The 21,138-nt window shown below is 42.7% G+C and overlaps 1 protein-coding gene across 3 annotated transcripts in view; it reads right to left on the bottom strand.

Annotated features, from left to right (window-relative positions):
• Positions 1-687: 687 nt before the first annotated feature.
• The window catches only part of LOC130358245 (oocyte zinc finger protein XlCOF7.1-like), a 28,079-nt gene continuing 7,628 nt past the window's right edge, over positions 688-21,138 (bottom strand). For 2 of the 3 annotated variants that reach the window (XM_056561195.1, XM_056561196.1), the window contains exons 4-9: positions 19,321-19,444; positions 17,906-18,003; positions 16,886-16,985; positions 10,366-10,460; positions 5,098-5,194; positions 688-2,824 (exon numbers count right to left, since the gene is read on the bottom strand). In XM_056561195.1, coding sequence (XP_056417170.1) covers positions 2,124-2,824; positions 5,098-5,194; positions 10,366-10,460; positions 16,886-16,985; positions 17,906-18,003; positions 19,321-19,444 — 1,215 coding nt within the window. In that variant the 3' untranslated portion in view covers positions 688-2,123. The remainder of the gene's footprint in view (positions 2,825-5,097; positions 5,195-10,365; positions 10,461-16,885; positions 16,986-17,905; positions 18,004-19,320; positions 19,445-21,138) is intronic. The other variant, XM_056561194.1, reaches the window with a different exon arrangement.

Consider the following 21,138-nt stretch of genomic DNA (forward strand, 5'->3'; position numbering starts at 1 on the left):
GAGTGCGGGCACCGCGATTAAGCCCCGCCCCCCTCCTCCCAGCCGTATACAGGAACCGTATTTAACAAAACATGGTGTGAACACAGTCTTACACAGCATAACAACACATGACTAAAATGCATCACTCCCATATGGTTGCCCCTAGATCAGTAAAAAAAATATATTAAATGGGCACTGTCAGATTCAAAAACTTTTTATATGTTGTACATCTTGGCAAAACATTAACCTTTCTAATATACTTAAGAAAATGTTATTTCCTTTTTATAGAAATCCTGGCTTATAAGAAAAGACCACTCGGGGTCCCCATACCATTCAGAACATAATCCTGTAAAGCTGCAGCATCATCTTTGTACACAAGCAGGGACAAAGTCCAGTAAGTGAGGGCGGGACTAGCACTCCTCTGTGCTCACTCCTGTCCTATCAGACTGCAGCAGGGAGGAGGGGTTACAGAGCTGCCTGCAGTGATTGGATAAAAGGGACCAAGCACTCAGGAAGAATAATGAGTCATGCAGAGTGAGGACACGCCCCCTCCAAAGCACAGGATAACAAACCAAGTGAGCAACATATAGAAAGTATTTGTGAGAGAAATATAGGTGCTAGACACACACATTTGTGGCATATGACAGGTACTTTTAAGAAATACCATTTCTCTTCTATAGCTTCCATTTAATTACAATACATATGATACATCGCTAAATGCAAAAAGGCAAACAATGGCTTCTCCCCAGCGCGAAAGAACAAGGCATATATCAGCGAGAGTCACAACGCTACCTACAGGAACAACAGAAAATCTGCAGAATACAATCGATGCCCTGAGTATGAGGTGTTGCATAGTGGATATCAATGATGATTAACTCGAGCACTGCAAGAAAGAAATACTAAGGGAAAAGGGGAGGGTAAAATCTGCGGCAGGTACAGAGGGAAGGGGCGGCGGGTACAGGGGGATAAGGGGCGTCGGGTATAGGGGGATAAGGAGCAGCGGGTACAGGGGGATAAGGGGCGTCGGGTATAGGGGGATAAGGGGCGTCGGGTACAGGGGGATAAGGGGCATCGGGTACAGGGGGATAAGGGGCGTCGGGTACAGAGAGATAAGGGATGGCGGGTACAGAGGAATAAGGAGCATCGGGTACAGAGGGCTAAGGGGCGGCGGGTACAGAGGAATAAGGGACGGCAGGTACAGAGGGATAAGGAGCATCGGGTACAGAGGGATAAGGAGCATCGGGTACAGGGGGATAAGGGACGGCAGGTACAGAGGGATAAGGGACGGCAGGTACAGAGGGATAAGGGACGGCAGGTACAGAGGGATAAGGAGCAGCGGGTACAGAGGAATAAGGAGCATCGGGTACAGAGGGATAAGGGGCGGCAGGTACAGAGGGATAAGGGGCGGCAGGTACAGAGGGATAAGGGGCGGCAGGTACAGAGGGATAAGGGGCGGCAGGTACAGAGGGATAAGGGACGGCAGGGACAGAGAGATAAGGGGCGGAGGGTACAGAGGGATAAGGGACGGCAGGGACAGAGAGATAAGGGGCGGAGGGTACAGAGGGATAAGGGACGGCAGGTACAGAGGGATAAGGGGCGGCTGGGACAGAAAGATAAGGGGCGGCAGGTACAGAGGGATAAGGGACGGCTGGGACAGAGAGATAAGGGGCGGAGGGTACAGAGGGATAAGGGACGGCAGGTACAGAGAGATAAGGGGCGGCAGGTACAGAGGGATAAGGGGCAGCAGGTACAGAGGGATATTGAATGTCTGACATTAGAAAGGTAGGTGCAAAACTACAACTCCCAGCATTGTAGTTTTGCAACAGCCGGAGGTCCACATTTCGGAGACCACTGTTCTATTACGTGCAATCTAAGTGCTTCTATTTTGACCATAGTTCTTCATAGGTTACTAAGCAATAGCGATTCTGCTGGTCAGCTGTAGGGGGCACACCAGGCGATCCTTGGTAAGGGCTGCTGGCATCACTATACGTGCTAAATGCTAGCGGTGGAAGGTCTTCCTGGATACATCCACAAGCACCATCTTTACTGGGACTTTTCCAGTTTGGGGCTAAAACAGTGCGCCCATAAAACTTCTAGTACACCTCAACACGATTCCAGTTGTTACGGTATTCGCAGCACCGTAATTACTTATCCCCCACGTGGATCTGCCAGTGTCTCACGAGCCCTTTCTTGGTTGTAAAGGACTTGTTGCACTGAGAGCACGAGAACATCTTCAACCCCGAGTGACTGATCTTATGCGCGGAAAGCGTGGATTTGTGGGCGAATGATTTACCACATTCAGAACACGAAAACGGTCGCTCCCCCGTGTGAGTCCTCTCGTGTTCTACCAGAAGCGATCTCCTCGAAAAGCTCTTCCCGCACTGGGCGCATGAGAACGGCCTTTCTCCGGTGTGAAGGAAGCGGTGTTTGTCGAGTGCAGATTTCTGGGTAAAACATTTACCGCAATCTGAGCAGCAAAAAGGCTTCTCCCCCGTGTGGATTCTCAGGTGGTTGACGTAGGTGGATCTCATGGTGAAGCTCTGGCCACAGAAGGAACACGAGAAGGGCTTGAAGCCCGTGTGAGTCCTCTCGTGGTCGATGACAATGGATCTGTGGGCAAATTTTTGTCCGCAATACGAACAGGCGAACGGCTTCTCACCGGTGTGGATTCTCTGGTGGTCGACCAGGGATGTTTTGTGTTTGAAGCATTTTCCACAGTCTGTACATGCGAAGGGAGTTTCCCCCGAGTGAGTCCTTTTGTGTCTACTGAGCTTTGATTTATGGGTAAAACATTTACCACATTCAGTGCATGAGAGTACGTTATCATTATTGGACGATGCTGGACCTGCAAGAGAGACAGAGAAAGGGAAGTAATTGCTTGGTCTCTCAACAAACAATATTTTCAACATAACAATTGTGACTGGAAAGCAGACTCACTATACAATATACACAACATACAATGTACAGACAGTCCAGATCTGTGAAACGTGTCAATGGCTGAAAGAACCGACCAATCAGAATGGGCATTAACTGGTAAAACCCTTGTATTACTGAAGTGTATGCACTGACTGGTGTCTGGTAGCGCCCCCTACAGTACAGGGAGGTATTACATGTTCTGTACTACTCTTTACCTGTATTACTGAAGTGTATGCACTGACTGGTGTCTGGTAGCGCCCCCTACAGTACAGGAAGGTATTACATGTTCTGTACTCTTTACCTGTATTACTGAAGTGTATGCACTGACTGGTTTCTGATATCACCTCCTACAGTACAGGGAGGTACTACATGTTCTGTACTCTTTACCTGTATTACTGAAGTTCATGCACTGACTGGTGTCTGGTAGCGCCTCCTACAGTACAGGGAGGTATTACATGTTCTGTACTCTTTACCTGTATTACTGAAGTGCATGCACTGACTGGTGTCTGGTGGCGCCCCCTACAGTACAGGGAGGTATTACATGTTCTGTACTCTTTACCTGTATTACTGAAGTGTATGCACTGACTGGTGTCTGGTATCGCCTCCTACAGTACAGGGAGGTACTACATGTTCTGTACTCTTTACCTGTATTACTGAAGTGTATGCACTGACTGGTGTTTGGTAGCGCCCCTACAATACAGGGAGGTATTACATGTTCTGTACTCTTTACCTGTGCCACAGTTAGCTGCTCCTTTGGACACCAGGTGAGGGCGGCTCCATTACTTTTTTAGGACACTGTGTACTGTACAGGACCCTGAAGAAGCTCCTGTCCTCTACATAGACAGTGATTACAGCTCCCAGCAGATCTTTATTACTATTATATGTAAGGACTTTGCTTTATCTGTATTAGTTATCTACTTGTTGTTTTTTTCAATCCTTACTCTTTTCTATTTTTTGGCTTCAGAACCAATTTCCAGGTTTCCATGGAGTTATGGCCTCAACATACAATGGTCGTCCTGGAACCAATTCGTATTGTAACTTGAGGGACCCCTGTATTATTAATGCACTTGGGAGTTTTGCTCTGAAAATGAATGGAGGAACGGGGGTGGGGTGGGGGTGAAGACGCTATACATGGCCTGACCCTAGACGAGTGCCAGTCGTAGATTGTAGATCAGCGCTCGCTTACTGAACCAATACATGTCTCAGGTGTTGGGTGGGGAGGGCCACATGAATGATCACTGGATCGTTCTCCTGACTCTTCCCTGTATTCAGCTGTCGGGCCTACATCCCCTGTTAGGCTATGTTTACATGGCAGAATAAACAACCCGAAAATTCCGGGTGGACATTCTGAAAATAGCGGCTCCAGCAGAACATGCTGGAGCTAGGATCACTCAGAAATGCGCAGTCTCCATAAGATTTTCCATTTCCCCTGTGCCCAAGCTGCAAAAAACATTAAAAAAAAACTTTAACTCACCTACCTACGTTCCCCCGTTGCACCTATATCGGCGTCCCAGTCCTCTGGTGCTGGTCTTCTTCCCGGTTCCTGTGCTCGGATCGTCACACTGTGCTCAGCTTATCGCCGGCAGCAGCGATGTCCCGCCTCGACCGGTAATAGGCTGAGAGCACTGTCATGTAAGGAGCCCGGGCAGCAAGAAGAAGGCGGGCCCAGGCGGGACATCGGTGTGTCCAGCGATATGCTGAGCGCAGTATGAGTCACCGAGCCCAAGAAACAGGAAGAAGACCAGCACCGGAGGACCGGGATGCTGATATGGGCGCAACAGGGGAACGTAGGAAGGTGAGTTAAAGGGGTATTCCGGGCAAAAACATTCTTTTCTTTTTGAATTTCTTTTTAGTCTTGTCCACAGTGCTCTCTGCTGACACTTCTGTCCGTGTCAGGAACTGTCCAGAGCAGCATAGGTTTGCTATGAGGATTTTCTCCTGCTCTGGACAGTTCCTGTTAGGGGCATCAGGTGTCAGCAGAGAGCACTGTGGACAAGACAAAAAAAGAAATTCAAAAAGAAAAGAATTTCCTCTGTAGCATACAGCTGCTAAAAAGTACTGGAAGGGTAAAGATTTTTTAATAGAAGTAACTTACAAATCTGTTTAACTTTCTAGCACCAGTTCATTTAAAAAAAAAAAAAAAATGTTTTCCACCGGAGTACCCCTTTAATTAATGATCTGTACTTCGAGGATGTCACTCACCTGGGATGAGATCTGTAGAAGTCTCCTGAGGATACAGCTCATCCCCCCACGACTCCGTCTCCACAACTTCAACTTTGATGACTCTTAGGCTTCCATCCTAAACACAGCAAAGTGATTCAGACTATGGTCCGCTCACGTCTTCACATATATATACATATATATATATATATATATATATATATATATATATATAGGGTCTTTATCCCCCTCAATAACGTCAACATTAACACCAATTGGGAAGTCCACTTTAGTAATCGGAGTTCAGCGTGTTACACTTTTACAACTACATGATTATATGGGCACCAAGATGGTGAATGGTAAGACTGTAATCATTTAGTAATCTTACATACTAAAGAAGCACTCCGGGAGTTCTTTATTACCCCCCTTATATAGTGCAGCATAGGCTATTATTAGAGCAATGTAAAGGTTCTTGTGTATGCCTTGTGTATACCTGTTTTAGCTGATGTGGCAGGCATTGGGTTTTCAGCCATACTAGTTTTTATTTCAGAACTTAAATATTTTTTTTTTTTTCAATGCTGCCTACATTTCCCATGATTCCTCTGGCTTTGCAGAGACAGGGGGTGGAGTCTCATCACTGCAATTCACCTAATGAGACCAACCTAATCACCTGGCTAGACTCCAGCAACCAGAAGCTTAAAGGGGTATTCCAGGCCATAGCTTTTTTTTATATATCAACTGGCTCCGGAAAGTTAAACAGATTTGTAAATTACTTCTATTAAAAAATCTTAATCCTTCCTATAGTTATTAGCTTCTGAAGTTGAGTTGTTATTTTCTGTCTAACTGCTCTCTGATGACTCACGTCCCGGGAGCTGTGCAGTTCCTATGGGGATATTCTCCCATCATGCACAGCTCCCGGGACGTGACATCATCATTGAGCAGTTAGACAGAAAACTTCAGAAGCTAATAACTATTGGAAGGATTAAGATTTTTTAATAGAAGTAATTTACAAATCTGTTTAACTTTCCGGAGCCAGTTGATATATATATAAAAAAAAAGTTTTTGCCTAGAATACCCCTTTAAAGGGGTATTCTGGTGGAAAACATTTTTTTTTTTTAAATCAACTGGTGCCAGGAAGTTAAACAGATTTGTAAATTACTTCTATTAAAAAAAATCTTTTTTTTTTTTTTTTTTAAAACTTGACAAAAAAAAAAATCTTAATCCTTCCAGTACTTATCAGCTGCTGCATACTCTACAGGAAGTTCTTTTCTTTTTGAATTTCTTTTCTATCTGACACCTCTGTCCATTTCAGGAACTGTCCAGAGTAGGAGCAAATCCACATAGCAAACTTATCCTGCTCTGGACAGTTCCTGAAATGGGCAGAGGTGTCAGCAGAGAGCACTGTGGTCAGACAGAAAAGAAATTAAAAAAGAAAAGAACTTCCTGTGGAGCATACAGCAGCTGAGAAGTACAGGAAGGATTAAGATTTTAAAATAGAAGTAATTTTCAAATCTGTTTAACTTTCTGGCACCAGCTGTTTAAAAAAAAAAATAGTTTTCCACCGGAGTACCCCTTTAACCTCTTAAGGACACGAGCTTACCTGTATGCCCTGCACCCGGTCCCGGTCTATAATGCAGGGTCATTCCGCTATTAACCCTTTAGATGTGGCTTTCAAAATTGATAGCCGCATCTAAAGTAACAAAAATACACTCCCGGCAGCTCAGTCAGGCTGATCGGGACCATCACGGTGAAATTGCGATGTCCCGATCAGCTAGAATGCAAGCAGAGGATCCGTTACCTGCCTCCAGTGCATCCAATCAGCGATTGATTGCTCCAAGCCTGAAATCCAGGCTTGAGCAATCGACCCCCGATAACACGGATCATTGCCATGTTAATGCATGGCAGTAATCTGTGTAGAAGATCAGTGTGTGCAGTGCTATAGCCACTAGAGGGGGCTATTACATTGCAAAAAAAAATGTGTTAAAAAAAAAACCCTAATAAAAGTAAGAATAACCCCCTTTTCCCATTTAAAAAAAAAACCTGTGTAAATAAAAATAAACATGTGGTATCGTGCCGAAATGTCGGAACTATAAAAATATATTGTTAATTAAAGCGCACGGTCAATGGCGTACGCGCAAAAAAAACTCCAAAACTTTTTGGTCACTTTTTATATAATGAAAAAATTAATAAAAAGCGATCAAAAAGTCCCATCAATACAAAAATGCTACTGATAAAAACTTCAGATCACGGCGCAAAAAAATTAGTCCTCATACCGCCGCGTACATGGAACAATAAAAAAGTTATAGGGGTCAGAAGATGACAATTTTAAACGTATACATTTTCCTGCATGTAGTTATGATTTTTTCCGAAGTCCGACAAAATCAAACCTATATACGGTAAGTAGGGGATCATTTTAATCGTGACATCACGAGCACAGTGCTCCCAACTTTTCCATCATTTTTAGGTGTACATCACGAAGTGCTCTCTACTACCTGTGAACGTAGTGTGACCTGTGCAGACTGATTGTTTTATTAGTCCTCTTTAAAGGGGTACTCCACTGGAAAAAAAATTTTGTTTGTTTTGTTTTTTCAAACCAACCGATGCCAGAAAGTTAAACAGATTTGTAAATTACTTCTATTAAAAAATCTTAATCTTTCCAGTAGTTATTAGCTGCTGAATACTAAAAAGGAAATTATTTTCTTTTTGGAACACAGAGCTCTCTGCTGACATCACGAGCACAGTGCTCTCTGCTGACATCTCTGTCCATTTTAGGAACTGTCCAGAGCAGCATATGTTTGCTATGGGGATATTTCTCCTACACTGGACATTTCTTAAAATGGACAGAGATGTCAGCAAAGAGAACTGTGGACAAGACAAAAAAGAAATTCAAAAAGAAAAGAACTTCCTCTGTAGCATACAGCTGCTAATAAGTACTGGAAGGGTAAAGATATTTTAATAGAAGTCATTTACAAATCTGTTTAACTTTCTGGAACCAGTTGATTTAAAAAAAAAAAAAACGTTTTCCACCGGAGTACCCCTTTAAAGGGGTACTCCACTGGAAAAAAAAAAATTTTGAATCAACCGGTGTTTTAGAAAGTTAACCCGATTTGTAAATTACTTTTATTTACAAATCTTAATCCTTCCAGTACTTATCAGATGCTGTATGCTCCACATTAAGTTCTTTTCTTTTTGAATTTCCTTTCTGTCTAAAGATATTTTAATAGAAGTAATTTACAAATCTGTTTAACTTTCTGGCACCAATTGATTTAAAAAAAAAAAAAATTTAAAATTTAAAAATTTCCACTGGAGTACCCCTTTAATCTTAGGATCTGGGGTCCCTCACTGACTTGTCATAAAAAATATTTCAATGATCACCAGCTTTCAACAAACTTTTCAGGATAGCCTATTTCTGGCCATTATATAACTTGGATATGGTATTTTCCACCAGTTTTCCCCTCTGCAGGCTCCAACTCGGTTTTCTCTGAGCCTAGTGCAGTGTTTCCCAAGCAGGGTGCCTCCAGCTGTTGCAAAACTACAACTTCCAGCATGCCCGGACAGCCGTTGGCTGTCCGGGCATGCTGGGGGTTGTAGTTTTGCAACAGCTGGAGGCACCCTGGTTGGCAAACACTGGCCTAGTGGGTATAGACAATCTGCTATGATGTCTCCCATACACCTTACCTACAGGAGAGTAGATCCTGCTCACCTATATGTCATAGCACACCCTCAGAAGAGAGGAACCTCCTCTCTATGGGGGAGATTTATCAAAACCTGTCCAGAGGAAAAGTTGCTGAGTTGCCCATAGTGCCCATAGAGCCTAGTGCAGTGTTTCCCAAGCAGGGTGCCTCCAGCTGTTGCAAAACTACAACTTCCAGCATGCCCGGACAGCCGTTGGCTGTCCGGGCATGCTGGGGGTTGTAGTTTTGCAACAGCTGGAGGCACCCTGGTTGGCAAAACACTGGCCTAGTGGGTATAGACTATCTGCTATGATGTCTCCCATACACCTCACGCACAGGAGAGGAGATCCTGCTCACCTATATGCTTTATAAAGAAAAGTTTTGGTTGTGTTTTTTTTGCAACAATGTTTCAAAATCACTAATAACTACACATTTTTACAGCCATTTACGCAATTGTAGTAAATAGCCCCATTTCTGCCACGATCTTGGGAAAATCCAATAGATAACTGTCAGGGGTGTGGAAATTTTTATAAAAAACGACTTATCCACGGGACTAAAACGGAGCAAAATCTATTTGTCCCTCATGACGATCCATTTGTCCAGGCCAATTTTCGCTTTTACACTCTCGTTTTTTCCTCCTTGCCCTATAATAGCCATACCTACTATAATGATACCTTTTAGTTTTTCAATAACATATTCTCCGAAACAAAAACGTCAGCGCCGCTCATGAATATTCATCCCCCCCTCCCTCTGGTTAGGAGCGGCGAAGAGAGGGAGAACAGGAGGGATGAATATTCATGAGCGGCGCTGACGTCAGTGCCAGTTAGCCCACAGAAGCCCCGCCCGTGCCAGTTACAGCAGGATATACGCAGAGATTAAAACTACAATTGCGGGCGAACGGCGGCGCGGATCAGACCAAGGTAGGGCTCATTTTAATCAGCGTCTCCCGCACTATCCACCAGTACCTGTGGATATTGCGGGAGAAAATATGTGACAGTTTTCCTTTAAGACTTTTAGGAGGAATCATTAGATTTCTCATACAGATCAACAGAGTTCTATTGAACTCCATTGATCTGTGTGCTCTGTGATCCATTGATAGAGCCTAGTCCAGCCAGACTCTATCAATGTATCAATGACAGAGCCACGGACACCAGGGAACAGAGGTAAGCCCTCCGGCTACCTCTATAGTGGATCTCCCGCTCGCGACCACGCTGCGGGGGGGGGCGATCCACCCCACTAGCCCACCAGGGAGCAATCACATTACCCTTTAGTTGCCGCTGTCAGCTTTGACAGCGGCGATCTAAAGGGTTAATAGCCAGCTGCGGCAATCGCCGCATGCTGGCTATTAGCGGCGGGATGAGGTGTAAATTTGGGGAGGAGCAGTCGCAAGTCTGCTACTGCCCGGCTACTGAGAACAGCTGGGGGCTGCAGAGTATGGAGCGGGCAGGAGTCAGGAGTACCCTACATACAGACTGCTGAGCGCCGCTGCGCTTGTCAGGTCCGGCCCTGCTTTCTCGAAGCCGGGCTTAGGGCCGGAAAAATTCACCTGCCCGGCGCCCGGAACTGGATGTCCCGGGCGTCGGGCGATAGGAATTCCACATCCCTGAACTGTGTAATCCCCCTGAACACCATCTACCTGGTGATCCTGCAGGGCGCTGTCACTTTCCTCAGACTCCCGTACACAGTCCGGCCTGGGACGTCTCTCTGACGCGTTCCTTCTTCTGGACCCCTCTGAAAGAGACAGACACAGGGTAAATACACCGGTCTGGATACACATGCCCATCTCACACATAAGTTTTACTTTTACATAAAGGCAGTATTGAAAACCTAATTTTGCAACTTTTATGTTTGCTATGGGGATATTTCTCCTACTCTGGACAGTTTATTAAAATGGACAGAGATGTCAGCAAAGAGCACTGTGGACAAGACAAAAAAGAAATTTAAAAAGAAAAGAACTTCCTCTGTAGCATACAGCTGCTAATAAGTACTGGAAGGGTAAAGATATTTTAATAGAAGTAATTTACAAATCTGTTTAACTTTCTGGCACCAGTTGAAAAAAAAAAAAAAAAAAAAGTTTTCCACCGGAGTACCCCTTTAAAGGGGTACTCCACTGGAAAACATCTTTTTTTAAATCAACTGGTGTTTTAGAAAGTTAACCCGATTTGTAAATTTACTTTTATTTACAAATCTTAATCCTTCCAGTACTTATCAGCTGCTGTATGCTTCACAGGAAGTTCTTTTCTTTTTTAATTTCCTTTCTGTCTGACCACAGTGCTCACTGCTGACACCTCTGTCCATGTCAGGAACTGTCCAGATTATAAGCATATCCCCATAGCAAACCTCTCCTGCTCTGGACAGTTCCTGACATGAACAGAGGTGTCAGCAGAGAGCACAGTGGACCGACAGAAAATAACTACACAACTTCCTGTGAAGCATACAGCAGCCGATAAGTACTGGAAGGATTAAGATTTTTATATAGAAGTAATTTTCAAATCTGTAGAACTTTCTGGCACCAAATGATTTAAAAAAAATAAAAAATAAAAATTTCCACTGGAGTACCCCTTTAATCTTAGGATCTGGGGTCCCTCACTGACTTGTCATAAAAAAAAATTCAATGATCCCCAGCTTTCAACAAACTTTTCAGGATAAGCTGTCATGTGTGAACATGAAGAATAGCCCTATTTCTGGCCATTATATAACTTGGATATGGTATTTTCCACCAGTTTTCCCCTCTGCAGGCTCCAACTCGGTTTTCTCTGAGCCTAGTGTCTGAGCCTAGGCTGTCCGGGCATGCTGGGGGTTGTAGTTTTGCAACAGCTGGAGGCACCCTGGTTGGCAAACACTGGCCTAGTAGGTATAGACAATCTGCTATGATGTCTCCCATACACCTCCCACACAGGAGAGGAGATCCTGCTCACCTACATGTCATAGCACACCCTCAGAAGAGAGGAACCTCCTCTCTATGGGAAAGATTTATCAAGACCTGTCCAGAGAAAAAGTTGCTGAGTTGCCCATAGCAACTAATCAGATAACTTCTTTCATTTTTTTTCAAAAAGCCTCTGCAAAATGAAAGAAGTTATCTGATTGGTTGCTATGGGAAACTCAGCGACTTTTTCTCTGGACAGGATTTGATAAATCTTCCCCTATATCTCTATAGACCACCCTCAGAAGAGGGCATCCTGCTCTCCTATATCTCTAAAAACCAGAAGCAGCTGCAGCATGAAACACATTATAGAGAAGTACTGAGCAGTGTAAGCTGTGAATCCAGCCCTGGGGTGAGATATAACAGCCATGTCTCTGCCTTGTCCCCTTCCCATTAAAGGGGTACTCTCTTGAAAAACTATTTATTTATTTTTTAATCAACTGGTTCCAGAACGTTGATCAGCTGCTGTATGCTCCACAGGAAGTTGTGTAATTCTCTCCAGTCTGACCACAGTGCTCTCTGCTGACACCTGTCTGTCTGTCTCAGGAACTGTCAAGAGTGGGAGCAAATCCCCATAGCAAACCTATCCTGCTCTGGACCGTCCCTGACATGGACAGAGGTGTCAGCAGAGAGCATTGTGGTCAGACTGGAAAGAATTACACAACTTCCTGTGGAGCATACAGCAGCTGATAAGTACTGGAAGGATTAAGATTTTTAAATAGAAGTAATTTACAAATCTGTTTAATGTTCTGGCACAAGCTGATTAAAAAAAAATGTTTTTAACCGGAGTACCCCTTAAAAGACTTCTATGGGCAGCTGTAAACTGCTCCCTCAGTGAGACGATCTTGTCTTGTCAAGACAGATTTTAAACGTTTTTTCAGAGTCAATGATAAGTCTAGCAGGGGAAGAATGAACCTGCTAAGTAGGGAAAGAGGCATTTTTCTATAGTAAGATACTTTTCACATGTGTTATTGATTTATGCAAAGTATGCTTAACCCCTAAGGACCAGGCCAATATTCATTTTTAAAGGGTACCTCTCATCAAAAAAACTTTTGATATGTATGCAAAATAACTTTACAATTGCATGTTATTAAAAAATCTGCTTCTTTCTATTTAATTTTCCACTTTGAAGAAATGACCACTAGGGGTCTCCCTACCAGTCCTGGCAGCAAGCATTTCAGACTCATGCTGGAGTCCTAAACACTACGAGCTGCCAGTCTGCTTTGTTCACAAAGGAGAACACTCAGAGCTGCCAGCCTGCTTTGTTCACAGCCTGTTTGGCTGTGAACAAAGCAGGCTGGCAGCCCTGAGTGTTTAGGACTCCAGCATGAGTCAGAAATGCTTGCTGACAGGACTGATCAGGAAAAATACAATAGAAAGAAGCATATTTTTCATTAACATGCTATTGGAAAGTTATTCAACATTCATTCATCTAAAATCTATCAAAAGTTTATTTGATGAGAGGTCCCCTTTAACTCCTCTCCTTTTAAAATCCACTTTGAAAATCCTCTTTTATTTTTCCACCTACAGACCCATAGGAGGGCTTGTTTTTTTGGCGTGACCAATTGTACTTTGTAATGACATCACTCATTTTACCATAAAACATGCAGCGAAACCAAAATAATATTTGTCAGTGGAAAACTGCAATTTTGCAACTTTGTGTGTGTCGGGGGGGGGGGGGGGGATACCCAATTTATATAGTTTATCTATTGTTGTACTATTTGTATTAATGCAAACTTTTTTTTAACAAAATTCATATGCATAAAATTGTCCTTTTCTGACCCCTATAACTTTTTTATTTTTCCATATTTCCATATACAGGGATGTATGAGGGCTCATTTTTTGCGCCATGATCTGTATCACTTCATGTTTTGATGGGACTTTTTTTTTTTTTATGGCTAAGCCAAGCTTCATCAGCTTGGCTTAGCCAAGATCCTCATCCGCCATTTTAGCTCCCCGAACATCCGCGATTATGTCACTAGGTTTGGTGAGATACCGGCAACTTTGACTTTAACGCCTTAAGGACCAAGTGTTTTTCTGTTTTTGCACTTTCGTTTTTTCCTCCTTACCTTTTAAAAATCATAACCCTTTAAATTTTGCACCTAAAAGTCCACATAAAGGCTTATTTTTTGCGCCACCAATTCTACTTTGTAATGACATCAGTTATTTTACCCAAAAATCTACGGCAAAACTGAAAAAAAATCATTGTGCGAAAAAATTGAATAAAAAAAACACAATTTTGTAAATTTTGGGGGCTTCCGTTTCTACGCAGTACATTTTTCGGTAAAAATGACACCTTATCATTATTCTGTAGATCCATACGGTTAAAATGATCCCCTACTTATATAGATTTGATTTTGTCGTACTTTTGGAAAAAATCATAACTACATGCACGGAAATTAATACATTTAAAATTGTCCTTCTGACCCCTATAACTTTTTGATGTTTCCGCGTACGGGGCTCATTTTTTGCGCCGTGATCTGACGTTTTCATTGCTACCATTTTAGTTTGATCGGACTTTTTGATCGCTTTTTATTCCTTTTTTTTTATGGTATGAAAAGTGACCAAAAATACTCTTTGCGCATACGCCATTGACCGTGCGGTTTACTTTACGATATATTTTTATAGTTCGGACATTTTCGCACGGGTTGATCATATCATATGTTCATTTTTATTATGTTTATATATTTTTTATATGGAATTTGGGAAAAGCGGGGTGATTTTAACTTTTAATAAGGAAGGGGTTAATGTGTGTGTTTTTAAACTTTTTTTAAACTTTAATTTTTTTACACTTTTAGTCCCCTTAGGGGACTTTTAGGAGGAATCATTAGATTCCTCATACAGATAAACCATGCATTAATCTGTGCTCCACCAATCAATCAATCAATTTTAGTGCCATGGCAAGAGGAGGGGTAAGACCTCTGGCTACCTCTACAATGGACTCCCCCTCCTTGTAGATGGGCTGTGGGGGGCATCCTCCTCACTAGACCACCAGGAATGGTTTAAAAGGTCCTTTTAGACATCACTGTCAGCTTTGACAGACAATCTAAAGGGTAAATAGCCGGCTATTAGCGGCGGCCCTCGGCTACTAAAATCAGCTGAGGGTCACTGGTATGGAGCGGGCTCCAGTCAGGACTACATCTGTCATGCATCACGAAGGGGTTAAAGTGAAGTTCTCCTTCCCCAAATGTTTTATTTTATTTTTTTATGAAGAACCTGTCACCAATTGTTTTTTTTTTTTTTTTTTTTAAGAGGTTAATTTTTTTACATTTTTCACATATTTATTTTAAAAAATGTGTTGTCACAAAATATGAAAAATTTAATAACTTGTCATATCTTCCACTGTTGACCAGCAGAGGGAGCCAACATGAGGAGTCTGGGGAAAGCAAGCAACTTTGTCTGGCTGCTGCAAATTAGACCTCGCCTGTCTACCTTCCTCCTCTGTCTTTGTGCAAAAGGAGAGGGGGGGGGGTTGTAGTTTTTTCAATTCCACTGTCACCATTTTGTTGGTGTCTGAAGAGTGGTAGAGAACAGACTAGATGTCTTTTGATAGGTCACTGCTCCTCAGGGACTTCAAGAAAATGGTGCTGGCTCCCCCATTCATTTCACCTAATCTGTGATGTGCACATGTGCAGTAAGCAGCCCAAGCTTTTCTATGAGACACTCTCAGTCTTAACTTTCTTATACCCTGTGCCTGCCATAAAGCAACTGTGTAGGTGTTGTGAAGGTGTGCCACAAAGAGGCAAAGAGGCTACAGTAATGGCAGCCCCCAGTACACACTTCATTAATAAATAACATTAAAACTACATTGTCCTAAAACTATCAACATAAATGAAATGCTTTATCTTGATGGAATAATTTTATATATAAAAAAAAAAAAAAAAATGGTGACATAAACATGGGAGTCAATGGGAACTGTACAGAACTGTATGTGTGTACAGTTCCATCCGGTTTTCACCATACGGTTTTTGACTTTGCACATTTTTTATTGGAATTTCAATCAAACAAGTGAAACTTTATTCATAATGGAATGAAAAGTTAAAAACGTACACGTTTTTTTCTTAAAAACGGATGCAACCGGACATCATTTTTCAAACCTTATACGGTTTTTAACCCTATACAGGTTGAAATTTGTACACACGTTTCGATACAGTGTAGTCCGGTTTTGAGGAATCCGTTTTTCATCAAAAACCTGATACGGGAACTGTATTGCAAAAACGTGGTGTGAATGCAGCCTAGGAAGTAGATTTTCAGTGGCGGTCATACTATTTTACATACAGCTGCTATCTTCCGAATCAGATTCTGTGGGCTGATTAATGGGTGCGACCGTATCCACCCGAATACATTGTTTGCCGTAATAGCAGGTTCTTATGGACGGCATTGGGGAGATTTATCAAAACCTGTGCAGAGGCAAAGTTGCCCATAGCAACCAATCAGATCGCTCCTTACATTCTTAAAGGGGTATTCCAGGAAAAAAAAAATTTTTATTTAGATCAACTGGCTCCGGAAAGTTAAACAGATTTGTAAATTACTTCTGTTAAAAAAATCTTAATCCTTTCAATAATTATCAGCTGCTGAAGTTGAGTTGATCTTTTCTGTCAGGCAACAGTGCTCTCTGCTGACATCTCTGCTTGTCTCGGGAACTGCACAGAGTAGAAGAGGTTTGCTATGGGGATTTGCTTCTTAACTGGGCGGTTCCCGAGACACATCATCAGAGAGCACTTAGACAGAAAAGAACAACTCAACTTCAGCAGCTCTTAAGTACTGAAAGGATTAAGATTTTTTAATAGAAATCATTTACAAATCTGTTTAACTTTCTGGAGCCAGTTGATATATAAAAACAAAGTTTTTTTTCCTGGATAACCCCTTTAAGGCCTTTGAAAAATGAAAGAAGTGATCTGATTGGTTGCTATGGGCAACTTTTCCTCTGCACAAGTTTTGATAAATCTCCCCCGTTATGTTTAGAGCAGTGTTTCCAAACCAGGGGGCCTCCAGTTGTTGCAATAGTTCAACTCCCAACTGCCAAAAACTTTCCGGCATGCTGGGAGTTGTAGTTTTGAAACAGCTGGAGGACCCCTGGTTAGGAAACACTGGTTTAGAGCGTGCTTGGAAAGACCATTATGGGTCAAATGTTGCATGCGTGTTTTTGGTGAACCAAACATGTGAAGATTCTGCACTTCTAGATGCTGCGGTTTCTCCTTCTCGATGTCCATGTTTAGAGGTCACCACTCACCAGGACTGATTCCTGTAGACGTCTCCTCCTCCTCGCACGGTTCTTCTTCTAAATCATCCGTCTCTGTGACTTCAACTTTGATGATTCTTAAGCTTCCATCCTAAACAAAGCAAAAAAAACATAGTATATATCAGTGGTCTCCAACCTGCGGACCTCCAGCTGTTGCAAAACTACAACTCCCAGCATGCCCGGACAGCCAACGGCTGTTCGGGCATGCTGGGAGTTGTAGTTTTGCAACAGCTGGAGGTTCGCAGGTTGAAGACCACTGGTATATATCATCACATATCATATAAACACTGATTCTCAAAGAACGTGTTTTGCTACATGAAGCTTTGTTACTTGTATCCATGCAGGAATTTCGGACGACGCAGTTAAAGGGGTACTCCCACCCTAGACATTTTATCCCCTATCCAAAGAATAGGGATAAGATGTCTGGGGACCCTCTGCCTCTGGGGACCCCCGCAATGTTGCATGCGGCACCCTAGATGCCCTAGATGCCTTATGGTAGTGCCGGCTCTGGTTTTGCAACAGCTGGAGGCACACTGGTTGGGAAGCACTGTCAGACACAGAGGGCAGGACCTGGACCTACTACAGACAGCCAATGATTTAAAGGGGTATTCCAGAAAAAAACTTTATTTTTTTTATATCAACTGGCTCCAGAAAGTTAAACAGATTTGTAGATTACTTCTATTAAAAAATCTTAATCCTTCCAATAATTATCAGCTGCTGAAGTTAAGTTGTTCTTTTCTGTCTGACAAAAGTGCTCTCTGCTGACATCTCTGCCTGTCTCGGGAACTGCACAGAGTAGAAGAGGTTTGCTATGGGGATTTGCTTCTACTCTGGACAGTTTCCGAGACAGGTGTCATCAGAGAGCTCTTAGACAGAAAAGAACAACTCAACTTCAGCAGCTCATAAGTACTGAAAGGATTAAGATTTTTTTAATAGAAGTAATTTACAAATCTGGATAACCCCTTTAAGTCATCGGCCCTCAATAAGACCACATAAAAAAAGGAACAATACCTGATCATCCTGCAGGACGCGGTCATCCTCTTCGGTAGACTCCTGTGGATCATCTGGACTGGGACATCTCTCTGATGTGTTTGTCTTACTGGACCCATCTGTAGGAGACATAGACAGAGGCTGAGCACGAGGGGGGGTCAAGATTTCCACTCAAGGGCAGGTCCTGCAGGAATCCTGCTAATGGGAACAGTGTTCCTGCGTGAAAAAAGTGCAGGAATTCCGTTCCACTGTGTTCCTGCAGGACTTGAGCCCTGCTGAGTACCCTTTTTTATTTAAAGAGTACCCATCATCAAATCATATTTTCTAACTAAACCAACTCAGATTAGGCTCCTTTCACACTATGGCCCTCATTTACTATTGCAAACCCGACATGTTTTGTCGGATTGTGCGCCAGATTCTGGGGCGTGGCCGTCGGGGAAAGGGGCGTGTTTCCCGACATTTTCACAAAAACCCAACATATTTACTAAGGTTTCCACATAAAATGTGGTGGATTTCAACTGAGGAAAACCCGACAGATCAGATCATGTGTAAATAAAGCAAAATGTAGGGAAAGTGGAAAATGTAGGGAAACCTTAGTAAATACCGTGAAAAAAAAATTGTAGGGAATTAAAACCCACAAAGAAACCTACACAACAGTCTTAATAAATAAGGGCCTATATGTTGCTCCATTTTAAAGACCAGTTATAATGTCCCGTATAGAAAACCGTTAAAACGTCCGTTACAAAATCCCATTCAAGTCTATGGGATTGTTTTATTATCCATTATCACCCGTTCTAGCCCGTTATGAATAACGGTTGTTTTTTGTGACCGGAGAAAAATACGTTACATGCACTGAATTTTCTCCCGTCACAAATAACGTCCGTTATTCATAACGGGCTATGATGGGCTATAATGTATAATAATAAAAAAAAATCCCATAGACCTGAATGGGATTTTGTAACGGCCGTTTCTAAAGGTTTTCTTAACGGGACATTATAAGGGGTCTTTAAAACGGAGCAACATATAGTGTGAAAGGAGCCTTATATTCTCTCCTCCTGCCCTGAAAAATTTTTTCCGAGCTTTAAAAAGCTCTATGATACATTTCCGCTTGTTCACGTTGTGGGAGCTCCCGGCAGGAGAAAGTGGGCTTCCCCCCACAGACGAAACGTCATACGAAGCCAGCGAGAGCTTCCTGGAGTTTGGTCTCCTGAGACCAAACTAACTGTTTGACTTGCGGCAGGGAACAGAACAGAGCCACCTAGTGGCCGTTTTTCCAATCACTTTAAAAACATATAAAAGGTTGAGAATTTTAACAGCAAGTAAATAGCAAAGTCTCTTATAATTACATAAGGAACAATATATTAAAAGTTTAGCTTGGTGACAGGTTCTCTTTAAGGATTTATCAGAGCACGTGTGTATCTAGTGATAGCACTTACCTGGTGATGGCAGGCACTGCTGAGTCTCCATCAAGAAGTCCATATACAGATCCTTGTGTCCTTCTAGATACTCCCACTCCTCCACAGAGAGAAAGACCGCCACGTCCTGACACCGGAGAGAAACCTGACACATACAGTGGGGCAAAAAAGTATTTAGTCAGCCACCAATTGTACAAGTTCTCCCCCTTATAAAGATGAGAGGCTGTAATTTCCATCATAGGTTATAACCTCAACTATGAGAGACAGAATGAGAAAAAAATCCATAAAATCCCATTGTCTGATTTTGAAAGAATTTATTTGCAAATTATGGTGGAAAATAAGTATTTGGTCAGTAACAAAAGTTCATCTCAATACTTTGTTCTATACCCTTTGTTGGCAATGACAGAGGTCACATGTTTTCTGTCTTCACAAGGTTCTCACACACTGTTGCTGGTATTTTGGCCCCTTCCTCCATGCAGATCTCCTCTAGAGCAGTGATGTTTTGGGGCTGTCGCTGGACAACATGGACTTTCAACTTTTCAACTCCCTCCAAAGGTTTTGTATGGGGTTGAGATCTGGAGACTGGCTAAGCCACTCCAGGACCTTGAAATGCTTCTTATGAAGCCCCTCCTTCACTGCCCGGGCGGTGTGTTTGGGATCATTGTCATGCTGAAAGACCCAGCCACGTTTCATCTTCAATGCCCTTGCTGATGGAAGGAGGTTTTCACTCAAAATCTCACGATACATGACCCCATTCATTCTTTCCTTTACACGGATCAGTCGTCCTGGTCCCTTAGCAGAAAAACAGCCCCAAAGCATGATGTTTCCACCCCCATGCTTCACAGTAGGTATGGTGTTCTTTGGATGCAACTCAGCATTCTTTCTCCTCCAAACACGACGAGTTGAGTTTCTACCAAAAAGTTATACTTTGAGTTCATCTGACTATATGACATTCTCCCAATCCTCTTCTGGATCATCCAAATGCTCTCTAGCAAACTTCAGACGGGCCCGGACATGTACTGGGTTAAACAGGGGGACACGTCTGGCACTGCATGATTTGAATTCCTGGCGGTGTAGTGTTACTGATTGTAGCCTTTGTTACTTTGGTCCCAGCTCTCTGCAGGTCATTCACTAGGTCCCCCCGTGTGGTTCTGGGATTTTTGCTCACTGTTCTTGTGATCATTTTGACACCACGGGGTGAGATCTTGCATGGAGCCCCAGATCGAGGAAGATTATCAGTGGTCTTGTATGTCTTCCATTTTCTAATAATTGCTCCCACAGTTGATTTCTTCACACCAAGCTGCTTGCCTATTGCAGATTCAGTCTTCCCAGACTGGTGCAGGTCTACAATTTTGTTTCTGGTGTCCTTCGACAGCTCTTTGGTCTTGGCCATAGTGGAGTTTGGAGTGTGACTGTTTGAGGTTGTGGACAGGTGTCTTTTATACTGATAACAAGTTCAAACAGGAGCCATTAATACAGGTAACGAGTGGAGGACAGAGGAGACTCTTAAAGAAGTTACAGGTCTGTGAGAGCCAAAAATCTTTCTTGTTTGTAGGTGACCAAATACTTATTTTCCACCATCATTTGCAAATAAATTCTTAAAAAATCTGACAATGTGATTTTATGGATTTTTCTTCTCATTCTGTCTCTCATAGTTGAGGTTATAACCTATGATGAAAATTACAGCCTCTCATCTTTTTAAGTGGGAGAACTTGCATAATTGGTGGCTGACTAAATACTTTTTTGCCCCACTGTACAGAGAGACTGTCATCAGCTGGAGCATCTGAAGACTGTCTAGTCTAAGTTTGCACTGTCTAAGAATCACACAGTTGTAGTAAA

Source organism: Hyla sarda, chromosome 2 (genome assembly GCF_029499605.1).
Source record: "Hyla sarda isolate aHylSar1 chromosome 2, aHylSar1.hap1, whole genome shotgun sequence".
Classification (NCBI taxonomy): Eukaryota; Metazoa; Chordata; class Amphibia; order Anura; family Hylidae; genus Hyla; species Hyla sarda.